Raw genomic sequence first — 14,344 nt, forward strand, 5'->3', positions numbered from 1 at the left:
TTCCAATCATTCAACTTTCCAGTCATTAATGATTTTGGATCCCAATCAATATGGAATTATTATTAAGTCTGACAATTGAAGTGTGACTTCAATAACCCAACTAAGCTACAATTCTGAATTACACTCTATTGCAAATATTGCCTCTGGGCTAGTTTCTACTTCAATTAATGTTTAAGAAATTCACAAATATTGTTTTGACGTATATACAAACTTATCATCTTGGGGCCTTTGTTCTTTACATTTATGAATAACTTTAACCTGCGGCTACATCTCCGTGATTCCTCTTAATACAAAAACATTATTCTGTTTATCTTTTTATGAAGTTTCAATAGACAAATGCTATCATATTTCTGTATCTATTATATTGACAATTTGATACATATCATTTTTTTATCCAACGACTTAACCGTACGAGTAAAATTACGCAAAAATTTAATGGCGGAAAAGGAACTAATTACCTAAGGGTCGTAATTACTAATTAGTTCCTAATTAATCAACAGACAATAATTGCACAAATACAAAAATTTTTTTTTCATCTGTTTCGTTTTTCCTATCAAAACATTCCTTATTATAATATATGTACAGTACTTAAGAAGCTTTACCAAACTACTGAATAGATAACGAATTTGTTCTTTACAGTACATTGGGACCATGGACGTGCCAAGACCAACCAGCCGTGTGGAGATTGTTGCTGCAATGCGCAGAGTTCGTGTAAGTATACAACTAATATATTCCTCTGTAATTGAAAATATAATATCAAACTTGCAAGTTCAAAATGAGAAAGGATATTATGAATGAGTGGGTGGATAATTGTGAATATTCTAGGATTTATACACTACTGCAAATTCGTTTATTGTAAAATTTTAAATCATGGACACTAACATTTTAAATAATATTTTGGCAGTTTTAAATAAAATTTATATTTTAATGGTGTATATTTACGAAAAAGCTTCATCATAAATTAACTTTTTTAAATAATGTTAAACGTTTTATTAGTTCAGTGGTTTAATGAAAATTTCTTTGAAAACTGCGCTAGTTGCGAAATACCAAACGGAAAACTCGAAAGTCTCGAAATGTTCTCAGCAATATATTGTTATTATTTGCATAATGTAATGTAAGCTCGCGAAGACGCTTCAAATACGTTGTTAGCGAAGAAATATAAAAGCTCTATGGAAATATTTACTATATTTCCATAAACTGAATTTTTATGTATGAACGTGCAATTTTTTGCGACTAATTAGTTTTTATTCGGACATCAAAGGCTGTGTTGACCCTTTTAAGGGTAACTCGTTCTAGGTCGTACTTTCTTAACCCTACGGTGTTCTATGGAAATTAATACTGTAGTTCTATGCATAATTAAAACTGTAAGATCAAAAAAACTGGCATGCCTTAAGCATAAATTTATTACGGGCATGAAAGATAAAAAAATATTGACAAACCCTATACAGTCTGTGACCAAGGTCCATAAGGCGCACTACCACTATGTGGAACCAGCTTTCCACTGAAGTATTTCCGAACCAATTCGACAATTAGCGTCATTCAACAAAAGAGCGTACAAATTTTTGAAAGGCCGGCAACGCAGTTGCGAGCCTTCTGGCAAAGTGATTGTCCATGGGAGGCGTTATCAGTTATCATGAGTTTTCAGCCTCCTTTCTGCTTGCCTCATATTACATTAAAAAATTAAAAAAAGGACTGTTGATGAATTTATCACATTCTGCAAAATGCGTTTTAAGTATCGAGTATTTTAATAAAAATACCATTTGATTTTTGGGTTACATGTTTGTTATGTAATCCGAGCATTAAATTGCCATTATTAATTCAATAGAAACATTCATACATTGCTGATAGATAACATTCAACTATGACAGTTGAGTTCCGTTCAGTTGTTTGAGTATGTGTACACGTATCCGTGTTCACATATGATTCCATTTCTGAATGATAAACACAATGCCGTGACATAGATTGTGTGTATATATTGTTAATTTTATAAATTTTACTCTTCCTTTGCAGTATGAATTCAAAGCTCGAGGCGTAAAGAAACGTAAAGTGACCGTAGATGTGTCGACGGACGGTGTTCGAGTAACAACCCGAAGTAAAATTACCAAAGGAAAGGTATGTAAAATGATACTAGATTTATTATATATAGAGTATCAAATAATATCAGTAAGATGTTCAATAAATAAAAAAATGTGAGCCATCACGGGACGCCTGGCAGATGTGAAACATCGATATTTTTTTTTTTTTAAGTAATATGCAGAAAAGAACAGACTGTGATAGGAAATAAATATGTTATAATGATAAAATAAAATATAACGATTTTTTTCCAGATAACGATGACTATTTGTTGAATAAACATTATTTCCATTAAATATTTTTAATGTGAAATTTACTACTGCATTTAGACTGTATATCGTCGTCGCCACGCCAGAAATCGATTTTACGTGCGGCTATAGATGTTTCACATCTATAATAATACACTGACGGACTCATAAACTGCATCAAAGTAAAAAACGACTGAAATAAATATGCAACCAAGTATGCAACTTTCCACACAGATTTAAATTGAAACGTCTAGATTCGTTCGTTAACTTTGAAACAGCGTAGGGTCATATCGTTAAGTTTAAGTTTGTGTACTGGAAAGGACCTTAAAACTTTTTTGAAGAAAAACAGAAATTTAAAGAAAATTGGTATAATTAAAAAATTGGTTTTAACAATAGCTATATGCAAGGGTTTTTTTAAGTTTTAATAAGGTTTATTACCGCCACGTGCCCTTATTATGAATTCTAATCGGTTCCGGATAGATGTAATTAGGGTTTTTGAAATATCTTGCGGAATATTTTCCCATTCTTCTGAAAGTGCTGCTTTTAGTTGTGCCACTGTCGTAGGCACAGGATTTCTCGCATATACAGCTGTTTTTAACTTGACCCAAATATGCTCAATGGGATTCCGGGAAGATCCGGTTTGCATGCTGGCCAATTTATTGTATGTATCCCAACCTCTTTGCAACATTGTCGAACTTGTGCAGCAGCGTGCGGCCGGGCATTATCCTGAATTAAAGTAAAATTTTCGCCTTTGAATCCCATGTAAGGCACCATGTTATCTTCTAAGATCTCTGTTATGTAGCGATGTGCAGTCAAACCCCCTCTACTACAGTTTTGACGGACCATGTCTATGAACACAAGTTCTGTTCGCCCATTCATCGATATGCCACCCCAAAAAGAACACGCTCCTCAATGCATCTCGAGTTCTGCCTGTACCACACTGTCTCCTTCTGTAAGAACCTATCTCTACAAACCTTCTGTATATTCTAAAAACCGTAGACTGGTTAAAATTTAAATTTCTACCAATCCTTCGTTGAACCAAGCCCTCCGCACCAATGCTACAATTTGAGCAGCTTGTTCGGACGAAGTATCCATATTATGGTTCAGAAACTCTCGATAAGTTAAAAAGCTAACCCTACAATTCTGCTGGTATCAATAATTCAATTATTCAATTCAAGAATCACTACATAGTATAGAACAAAGTCGTTTTCTCTGTCCCTATGTCCCTTTGTATGCTTAAATCTTTAAAACTACGCAACAGGTTCACAGATTTTGTGTAGTGTAGCGGCATTGCACCCGTGCGAAGCCGGGGCGGGTCGTAGTAAATAATAACAAAAATCAGTTTTAAAAAACACGCAAATCTGATTCTACGATTAAATTTTCTTTTCCTGACTATATTAATTTGTTTATTGCTTTTTTAAGGTTAAGGGCCAGTCTCTCCATATTTATATAATTTAATCAAAAAAGTTTGAATGCTTATTAAAAAATCATTTCAAAATAATCCTGAAGTTTGATGCAGTTTTTGAGTCCTAATACATTTTCCTTGAAAATTTAAAATAACAGTCTCAGTCAGCCTGTAAATATTTAATTATTTTTAAAAATAGTCGTCATTTGTTTGCGTAATATCGGAACGTGTATTTTTTTTATGTACGTATATTTATTTGAGTGAAATCGTTGTTCACGTGGTTATAAAATCAGTACCCGATCTGGTAAATCTACACTTGAGACCAAGTTCATGTTCCTTCATATTCCATGGTTGCACTTTTTTTTGCAATTTTAGCTTTATAAAAATTATACATAAAATATACCTGAGGGGTTATGCGAGAATAAAATAACATTCACTAATATTCACATATGTATGTAATTTGGTGTATAATTATCACGCATTAAATCATGTTTTTCGGACGAGAACTGGTACAAACACTCCGTTACTTGCATGGAAACCATCGTTCATATTGAGGCGATAAATTATAACAATGAAAGAAAACAAAAGACAAACGTTTAGCTCTATCAGCAGTAAAATAGTTTCAATAGAAGAATGCACTTGCACTGTATTAAGAATACCGAGGGCATTCTTTCGACGTTTTTCTAAAGTTATTACTATGATTATGGTTTGTAATAATAGTCATTAAAAAAGGGTAAATCCAGATGATTATTTTGTATAGAAATTTCACAAAGTTGGAGAAATAGAAAAGTTATAGGTAAAACATAATGTTTAAACGAAACCTACATGTATCTTATTACAATTAGTAGGAAGACTTAAGTTTATTTAAAATTAAAAATATAATTGTATAGAAGTATGGGGGAAATTTGTGATGAATATTCCAAAATCAATTGTCATCCATTATCCGAGTGGAGTATTTTTACAGGTACGGCGGTAAAAGCTTTCTCGTTTTCAAACTGTCAAAACTGAATGTGTTTTTATGCGACTACGTGATATTTTCTTAATAACATTTCTGTATTTAACTATGGTCTCGCCATATACAAATACAGAAATGTATATATATATATATATCTGTTACAAAATTATTATCATTATTTTTTTTTTAATTTTATTGTTAGTCCATGGAATTTATGATATTCTAAGCGGATCGCTAAGATGTATACCTTTCTTACTGCGAAGGTTTTTGTTATATATTTGTACATTATTAAGTATCATCTTCTTATAGGGTTGTCCTTTATAGGTAAGATGGTAATCAGCCGTAAATGTCTACGTCTTTGGTTTTTAGTTAACTCGTGTTACGCACAAATATATAATATGAGAGATGATCAATTCCTGAAAAACAGACAGGATATGAACTATGTAAAACTCGCTTTATAATCCTTATGTAACTGTAAATCTTGCTTCTAAATTATACAATAGTTAAAACCTAGGTAACACGAAATACGCCAATTACAGTAGAATTTAACTAACTATGAAATGCTTGCGAAGATATGTATGAGTTCGTTAAGTTTCAAAACCGCGCATAGTTTACACTTTGTGAGAATTTGCTAAAACTGCTCCAACATGCAATTCTGTTCGGAATATATCGTTCCGATTATAAATAATGGTAAATAAAAGTCTCGCTGTTATCATCACATATAATTGTGGCATAAATTTAGATTAGCTTTTCTAACAATTATTTCGACGTAGTAATATGTTATTTCCTCGAATCAAAACAAAAACAACCACTCAAATTTTTTTACAGAAACAATTATTTTCTCACCTTTAATAGGCCTCGTCCATCTGGCTTTATCTATCTTTTTGTCCCAATCTTCTCCACAAATGTCTTAACTCGTCAGCCCACCGTGGTGGCCATTTCCACCTTGTTACCATGTTTATCCTTCTGCCATAATCCATGCCAGTAGTGTATCCCGCCCATTGCCGCTTAAGTTTTTGCAATGCGACAGTGTATATTGTGACGCGATAAAAAGTTTTATTCATTCTCGTTTTGCCATGTGACCGTTTTTGACGTTCGTTTGCCACGTCTGTCGCAATATTTTTGTGTAAAACAAAACGTGTAATGAACTAATCCATGATAACTATTGTGTGCTTTTTTTAAATATATAGCGTTAATAAAATTATATAACAAAATATTTGGCCATTAAAAGAGTTGTGGAGAGTTTTAGACCCTAAGAGCCAAAAAGGACGCCGTGACCTCACAAAAGGTTGATCGCCTAAATAAAATTGATAAAGAAAACAGATATACGTTCTTCCTATTTCACATACAGAGATGATTCGTAATTAAAAAAAGCATCTAGCTTAATCGGAAAATTGCCAAAAACTTTGACAAATATACATCTACTAGATGGCGCTAGGGTAATTATTGAACACGGTAATGTATGCTAGAGGCAGGCAAAATTCTCAGACAAATATATTCACACGTAGGTATTTAACAATTTTAGAAACTTATGATTGAACAACTCTTCGTAGATTCCTAACAACGTGTAGTTTAGATTGTAGTTGAGTTGTTTTGTCCTCGAAAAGTTTTCGCTTAGGAAATTTAATATTGTCGGATTAAGTGAAAGTAGAAACGGCAAGCTTTCGTGATCGAATTGGAAATGCCATTCGAAAAACCTAACAGATTTGTACCAATCTCGTTCGATTGGAAATAAGGCTTCTTTTGCCTATTGTGGTACCACCGTCCATCTTCTTACCGCCGTTTAGTAGTAACCCTACAAATGTAAAGATTTTTATTTGGCTCTTCAGTCATAGCTTCGGATTCATAGAACCCTGGTACTAAATCATTAAATTTAATATACAATACAAAGGAAACAAAAAAGAAATATATAAAAATCGTCGGTGATCATAAAATACTATATTAAATTTCTCCAGAGTTAAATTCCGATTATTAAATTATTTTTTTGCGTACATAGCAACTATGGTATATGTATGTTAAAAACTGTACGTCCGAAACCGAACGAAAATCCGAAAAACAAATATAAAAAAACTTATATACCTACATGAAGTTTTTAGTTGGAAATTATGTATTTCTATAACATATATACGAATAGATTTCTATATTTTGAGACTTATTCTAAATTACATAGTATACTTCGTTTCACAAAGCTTTAGCAGCCCTTGACGCATATTTTGTATCAAATTAGCTTTAATTTTTTTTATATTAACATAATTGTTACAGAGTCCTGGAAAACTGTTTGGACGCAAGACCACAACATGCAGTGAAACAATCGAAATAATGCACCATCCTATATACCGCATATTCTACGTGTCTCACGACAGTTCTGATTTGAAGATTTTCTCATACATTGCCAGAGATGGCGCCACTAACGTTTTCAAGTGCAGCGTGTTTAAGAGCAGCAAGAAGGTCAGTGAACTTCTTTGTTCTTATCATCACCCTTTCAATTTCCTCTTAATGTTTTTTTCATTTCTACAATCAAAACTATGACCTTCTAGTTAGTGGAATAGACACCAAAATTGTGTTGTCTCTCCATTTATAGAATTTACCTTTGAAAAGTGTCTAAAGTTCTTATCAAGAATACGTTGAATTTAATTTACGGTAACAATAAATCTCTGTATGGATAATTTGAGCAAAGTCCCATATATATTCGTCACTAAACCGAAGCTTAAAGTGTTCCAGTCAAATTATTATTATTATTAATTATTTATTGAGAAAGATAGCTTAGCTAAGATTTAGCTATAACTAAGTTATTTACTAAATATAATGTTCTTTTTACGTCATTTAATAAATCTTTAAGTACTAATAATATTTACTGGATTGGTAACAATAAAATGATTTAATTTAACTATATAAATATATATCAAACAAAGTAATTAACTAAGTAAAACTTGGTAAGTAACACAACGGTTTAGTGCAACTTATAAAATCGTATGATTCACTATTTATAACGAAAATCATAGACAAAGCTATCGAAAATTGTATGCTCATTATATGAGTACGTGCAATATAAGTTTATTTTTACTCAATTCTATGACATTAGACAGCTAGTTTGTAGCGACTACAAAGAGCAGCTTTGCTATGAAATTGGTCGCAGGCGGAATCAATAATTGGTCTCTAGTGAATGGCGTCTGGTTTTATTAATGGAAAACTATAATTCCACCGAGTCATGCTCTTTACATTGAATACAAAACAATGTTTTGTTGGGTCCTTCAACAATTAGATTTATTTAATAATAAACAATATGTACCATAGAACAATTCACTGGTACGCTTAAATCAAGAAAAAATAAAAATTATCAAATCCTATTCATCAATATTGGTACATAAAAAATTTGATAAATAAAACCATCTATATAACTATAGAATGTTTATAATCTGTCCATTTATCAGTCTGGGTATTATTATTTTCTTAAATTAATTTATCATTTACATAGAACTGTTCCCAACTAGTTATTTTTACGAAAAATAAGATGAAATAGATGAAATTGTTTATTAAATAATTCATTTCATGTCACGTATGCAGTAAAAGTAAAGAAGCACTGCATTGTTTCGCAACTAATTCGCGCCCGTGTCTTACCATCAACGTTGAGATTTATAGTTCGCACCAAGTATCTTCCAGTAGATTATGTAATATAACGACAGTTTACAGTGCTGTTGCTTATCCCCTATTTCCCGAGGGCTTCTATGCTGACGGCGTTAGAAAATAAAAATACGAACAACAAACTAATACTAGACTGTCCTGATGCACTGAAAACAATTACACTGGCCAACAGGGTTATTTTACAGTGAATTAAACGACAAAAAGGATTTATCGGTTGACGCTAGTCGATCTTGCATTGAGAGGATTCGGAGCTCGTACCCGCCCCTTTCTTTGCCCTTCTCGCAACTGCAAATTTGAATTCGCCAATTCCACAGAACTATAACATAAGCGTTGGTCGAAAAACACCGTAGGTAGACAGCCCAAAATGGTGGTGCAGTAAACCCATCTGTGACAAAACTTCTAAGCCTTACCAAATACGCCTCCTTAATAAACACTTCAATGTCCTTGCCGCGATAGATGGTCTCTTTTATAAAAGCTGTTACAGCGCAAATAATCAGTCATCCCACCCACGTAATCAGTCTTGGAAGCGTGGCTGTGGTTTTCCAACGAACAGAAATCCTCGGAGCTATGCTCCTTGACCTGCGAAATGTTCAGGAAACTTCTGAGTTTTTTAACTAGGCACGACTTAACGCACAACGAACCAAATGGGCGTCTTATTGCAGAAACTATATTCATATACACTGAATCCTAGGATGGCTTAATTGGTCAGAACTTATCGAACAATGGACCAAACGGGCGTCTTAGTGCGGAAATTAAGTTCACATTACACTGAATCCTAGGCTGGCTTTATTGGGCTAAGATGCCCGTTTGGTCCGTTGTTCGATAAGTTCTGGCTAATAAAGTTCAGTTCAGTGTTCAAGCCAGAACAGTTCTGCCAAAGTCTAAGTCAGAACTTAACGCACAACAGTCCAAACAGGCATCTTAGTGGGGAAACTGATTAACATTACATTGAATCCTAGGCTGGCTGAATTAGCCAGAACTTAACGCACAACGGACCAAACGGCCGTCTTAGTGCGGAAACTGAGTCCACATTACATTTAATATGATTCAGTGTAATGTGAGCTAACTTGCTTGTGCACAGCACTTGATGCATTGATGTTCAACTTAGGTCTAACGGTTTCGGCACACGTGGATTAAACAATTAATTTACAATTGCAGTTTTTATATTACTTTATTTAACCTACACATTATTCTAACCGCAGTAGAATGAGATCATTCTAGTCAGTGCATTGTGTGCACTAACATTCTGCAACACCAGTTATAAAATTATTGTTAGCCGTAAATTACTTTCTGTGTCGTAAACTGTGTCTGTAATGAATATGATTTATTTTTTGTTTTAACTCTGTAAACGTCTTTGTTAAACTGTTTACGCCTGCTTAAAATTTTACTGAAATCATTTGTTGTTGAAAATAGTTTTGCTATATTCATTAGTTAAATAAAAATTGATCATAAAATTTTACATGGACTTTGTGTATTTAAACAATATAGGAGACACATTTGTGAGTTCCATTAGTTAGTGCCCCGAACCAGAAACAATAACCTTTAGATACAATTAGATTAAGATGGGTCACATATGTGTTAGCCACTAAGTGAAGGTTCGTAAAATAATATTATTGCGTAAAATTATAATAATAAAGGGTAATTTCTTTTTAAAAATAACTCTTTACCTTCATCCCTTTGTCGCTAATGCTCTTTGAATATGTCCCACGGGTAATTTAAACTTATTGTGGCATTATCTAAGCCGTTGGGGTATTGGGAATTATATATAGATTTTAATTAAAGCAAAAAGGTCATCATTAAAGTAGTTCTTTGAATATTTTAAGCTTAGGCTTAATCTTTGTATGAATTCAAAGGTAAATTCCTTTAAAATATTTGCTCGATATATACTAGAGAGCGTTATCCATTTATTTATTATATATTTATTTAATCGTCTTTAGTCCTCTGTTGGTATATCTGGTTTGTTTTATATAGTTTAATAGGCAGACTACATATACTCGTGTACTAGGAGACTTCCATGTATAAATCTTCCATATATACTTACGTAATATATAAAAAGATTAAGTTAGTACCTTGATTAGCAATAGCAATTTTGCTTACCTATTTAAAGAAATGCAAGCACAACAACTATGTGGAACCAGCTGCCCACTAAATCATATCCGAACCAATACGAATAAGGGGTCTTCAAGAAAAGAGCGTACCGATTCTTAAAAGCCGGCAACTCACTTGTGAGCCCTCTGGCATTGAGAGTGTCCCAGGCCGGCGGTATCACTTAACATCATGTGAGCCTCCTGACCATTTGACGGCTGTTCTTAAAAAAAAAAAAAAAATTAACTTGCTTTTTCCCAGAGTACTTCTTGTGGTCAGACTCAAAATTGAGAACTGTACCCATGGACAATTAATTGACATTAAAAACAATATAGATTTATAGAAGACAAATATAAAAGTAACATTACTTTAACAGCAGTTTGACAAACCAAGCGAAAACCTTAAAACAAGACTTTATGTATATATATAAATGTCCGGTATTGGGAAAACGCTCTTCTCTTGAAGTCCAATTAGTTCTAAAATAGTCACAGTCAAAAATCATTTATTCATATAGGTAACATAATGTACACTTATGAACGTCAAAAAAAAATACATTAAATGAATCTAATTTTACATTTACTGCCAGTTCTCAAATCAAGGGCGTTCAACGGAAGAGAAGAACTGGCAATAAACAAATACTTATATACCTCGACTTTATACTTTTTATTTAATAAATTACATGACTAAACCCTTATACTAAATATGTAGAATCAACCTAACATATTTCAATAACATTGATCCACCAAATGTTATTTGGAATTTTATATCTTCACCAACTGTTACAATTCATATTGTTCGATCATATATGTCAAAAACTGAATCAAATTGTTATAACATCGTTGTTCTTTCTGACGCTTTTATAAAACGTTTTATGGGAATCCAATATAAGTATGATTGTACGATACGGATAATTAAAATAAAACCAGCGGTGCTACAACCTTTTTTAGTTCTGGGCCTAAAATGTCTGTATGTTTCATGATCATTTTTCAATCTAATGGTAGGTGAACTCATCAAACTTTTCGGGTTTCCCCGCGTCTTCCTTCACGCACCGTTCGAGCGAATCTTAAATGCCCATAGACAAAAGTCCATTGATGACTAGCTGGAGATCGAACCTACTATTTCAAGGATTATAGTCGCACGCTGAAGCCACTAGGCCAACACTGCTCTTATTACGATATTAGTTTATTAAAAAAAAAGAATCTACAATCCTCATTTCGGCTGAGCCATACAAACATACATCTGTAAACCTATTTGAAGTTTTTTGAGGTATATTAAAACGATAAAGTCAATGAATGACCACGACACATGCAATTATGCTTCATCAGCTAAAAATGGCGGGTCACTCCCAAATTGAGGTGTATTTGAGTGCAAATTGCGAGTACTCGCTTTGACGTGCAGATTGAATTTCCATAGATGTCATTTCTCATATTCGTCCTCTTGTATAAAGCTTTATATAGACTCAATGTAAGGTTTATAGAAGGAACTAAGGCTTCCTTCCATATGTCAAAATCAAATATATTTTAGAATTACCTAAGTCACACTTAACAGGTACAGGTAACCCAAATAACGATTTGATTCAGATAGAAATTTTTCAGGTTTCGAATCCATAATTCTCATAATGGGTTCAACACGACTAGCATATCGCAAGATCTGGTGCAAAATATATATACGTACTCCTCCGAGGCATATAAAAGATAAAAATAAAAGGATATAAAAAGGACTGCAGTCATCGTTACATACGATACATTTAAAAATATATAAATATTTTTTTAACAATAACCTCGCGGTTTACGTATAAAATAATAACAATGGTATCCATACGAAGAACTTTCAACATATTCGTTTGATCAAAACCATTAAATCCTGTGATATTTTGCTAAATAAATATAAATATATATTAGGACTTGTTAAATGTCACACAAAATTCCGTGGGCTTCAAACGAAATTGTGGATCAACAACTGATCTAAATATTACTATTTTCAAAAAAACTGCATCGATGCTACACGCTGAAGTTCAATTTATTCAATATATAGTCATCGAACTTCGAGTTTGTTCCCTTTGGAGTAAAGACTCTTGTGCCGTGGAGTTCAAGTGCACAGGCGCTAATTAAAGAGTTTAATTGGTGCCTGGTAGATAGTATCGTTGACCTCAGAACTGTTTTCCTAGCTCCACTAATAAGTATCGCGATACATCTAGCAAATGCTGCCAGCAATAACGTACAATACCACAGGGACCAAACGTTTTAATTTTATTAATGTTTAAATACTAGTTGCTTTGGGCTATAGGTAAGTTATCCTTAAAATAAAATTGCTGTATTATTTTGTACATTTATAAAGGACACCTAATCCTACTGCACGTATCTGTTGTAAGCGACTTTAATACAAGCTTCTAATCCTACATTTTGTAGGAATTTAAGGGGATGGCAAAATTAGAACTGTGTATAATTCTGTATTCAGATGGATAGTTTTATGAATTGTTTATATACATTTAAGCCTATAAGAAATTAGCAGTCACTTTGTGTTTGTCCCGTTCAGAGATTCTCTTTATCTTGTTGAAGATGCCATAATCCATCTTCTTGAATTCTCCGAAATTTTAGCTCGTCTCAGGTATCACGTAGCTCAGGAGATTTTAAACAAAGATTAATAAGGTAAGATGTGATTTTAGTCTGTTTGGTATACTTTTATTTAAATATTATATTTTTTTGTTAAATTAATTCAGCGTATCCAAATAAAACAACCTTATATTAATTGAGACAGTTTAAAATAATTTTAACTTTCAATCTTTTTGTGATATCCAAGAAGATGTTTCTCAGGCATTTATAAAGACGTATTTAGAAACTATTAATATAATTGAATTACTACTAAGTATATCAAAATAATTATAAAAAGATATGAAGTATCATTTATGTTTGTTAGGTTTAAACATTGAGTAGAACAAAACACATGGCTATTATAATTAGTAGTGGAGAGTTTTTTACTATATATTCCCCTCAGCATGTCTCGGTTTGATCTTCGTAAATTTACACATATCATAAAAACAATAAATATTTCACCATAAAATATCGTATCCACAAATTATATCCCTATATTATTTAAAATACATAGATAGTTTTGGGTGGTGTTAAAAGTTATCTTTATAAATTGGTCTTTGGTCCAAATAATATAGTATCTGAATACTGATAGACCTACTAAAGCGTAATAGTTCAAATGTCTTAATAACTATTTAACCAAAATTTATAATAAAACCCCATACCAGGCGTATCTATATAATTAAGCCGTTATTCTATGACGAATAAAAATAAAAGCTTTTTGTGATATCGCGATCCCAAAGATTATGCGTTGTTGTATCGATTGAGGATTACATTTATTTCAAATAATATTGTGATAAGATAACAGGAACGGCTAAGTATTTGTCTCTAACTCTTTTCTAAAAGATACATAATAATTGAAGCTTCATAGATAGAAACACATTCGTTTATTTATTATGTTTCGCTTTCAAGGCCAGCGTAAATTTGTGTAATATGTGCATTGAGATTACATTGAAACTTAGGGCCCGAGCGAGAAAGCATTTGGTAAAAATGAAACGTGGCAAAACCAAATTATTAAATTTTTTCAATACGTTTCTTATATTTATTCATTTATCTCCTATGACATTTTCAATTGATGGATATTCCTAGTGCTCCGATAGTGTATAATGTATTATCATCATATATCATATGAAAATGCTCATGAACATAAAAAATTATATAGCGGAAGTTGGCAGTTCTTTCAGTATTAGCTTATTCGTGCACTAGAGGTACAAGACTCAAAGCATGCATGTCATGTTAGTAGGTAATGTAATGAAAAGTTGACTACAAATCAGCACAAAGACTGACTATATTTATAATATTATCCATTTGGTCTACATCTATGGTGTATAAATATATCATAATAAAT

The 14,344-nt window shown here is 32.5% G+C and overlaps 1 protein-coding gene across 2 annotated transcripts in view; it reads left to right on the forward strand.

Annotated features, from left to right (window-relative positions):
* LOC110997605 (dystrophin-like protein 1) overlaps window positions 1-14,344 on the forward strand; it is a 141,688-nt gene that overhangs the window by 66,208 nt on the left and 61,136 nt on the right. For both annotated transcript variants that reach the window (XM_045633989.1, XM_045633986.1), the window contains exons 3-5: window positions 640-711; window positions 2,011-2,112; window positions 6,944-7,129. In XM_045633989.1, coding sequence (XP_045489945.1) covers window positions 640-711; window positions 2,011-2,112; window positions 6,944-7,129 — 360 coding nt within the window. The remainder of the gene's footprint in view (window positions 1-639; window positions 712-2,010; window positions 2,113-6,943; window positions 7,130-14,344) is intronic.

This window comes from Pieris rapae, chromosome Z (genome assembly GCF_905147795.1).
Source record: "Pieris rapae chromosome Z, ilPieRapa1.1, whole genome shotgun sequence".
Lineage (NCBI taxonomy): Eukaryota > Metazoa > Arthropoda > Insecta > Lepidoptera > Pieridae > Pieris > Pieris rapae.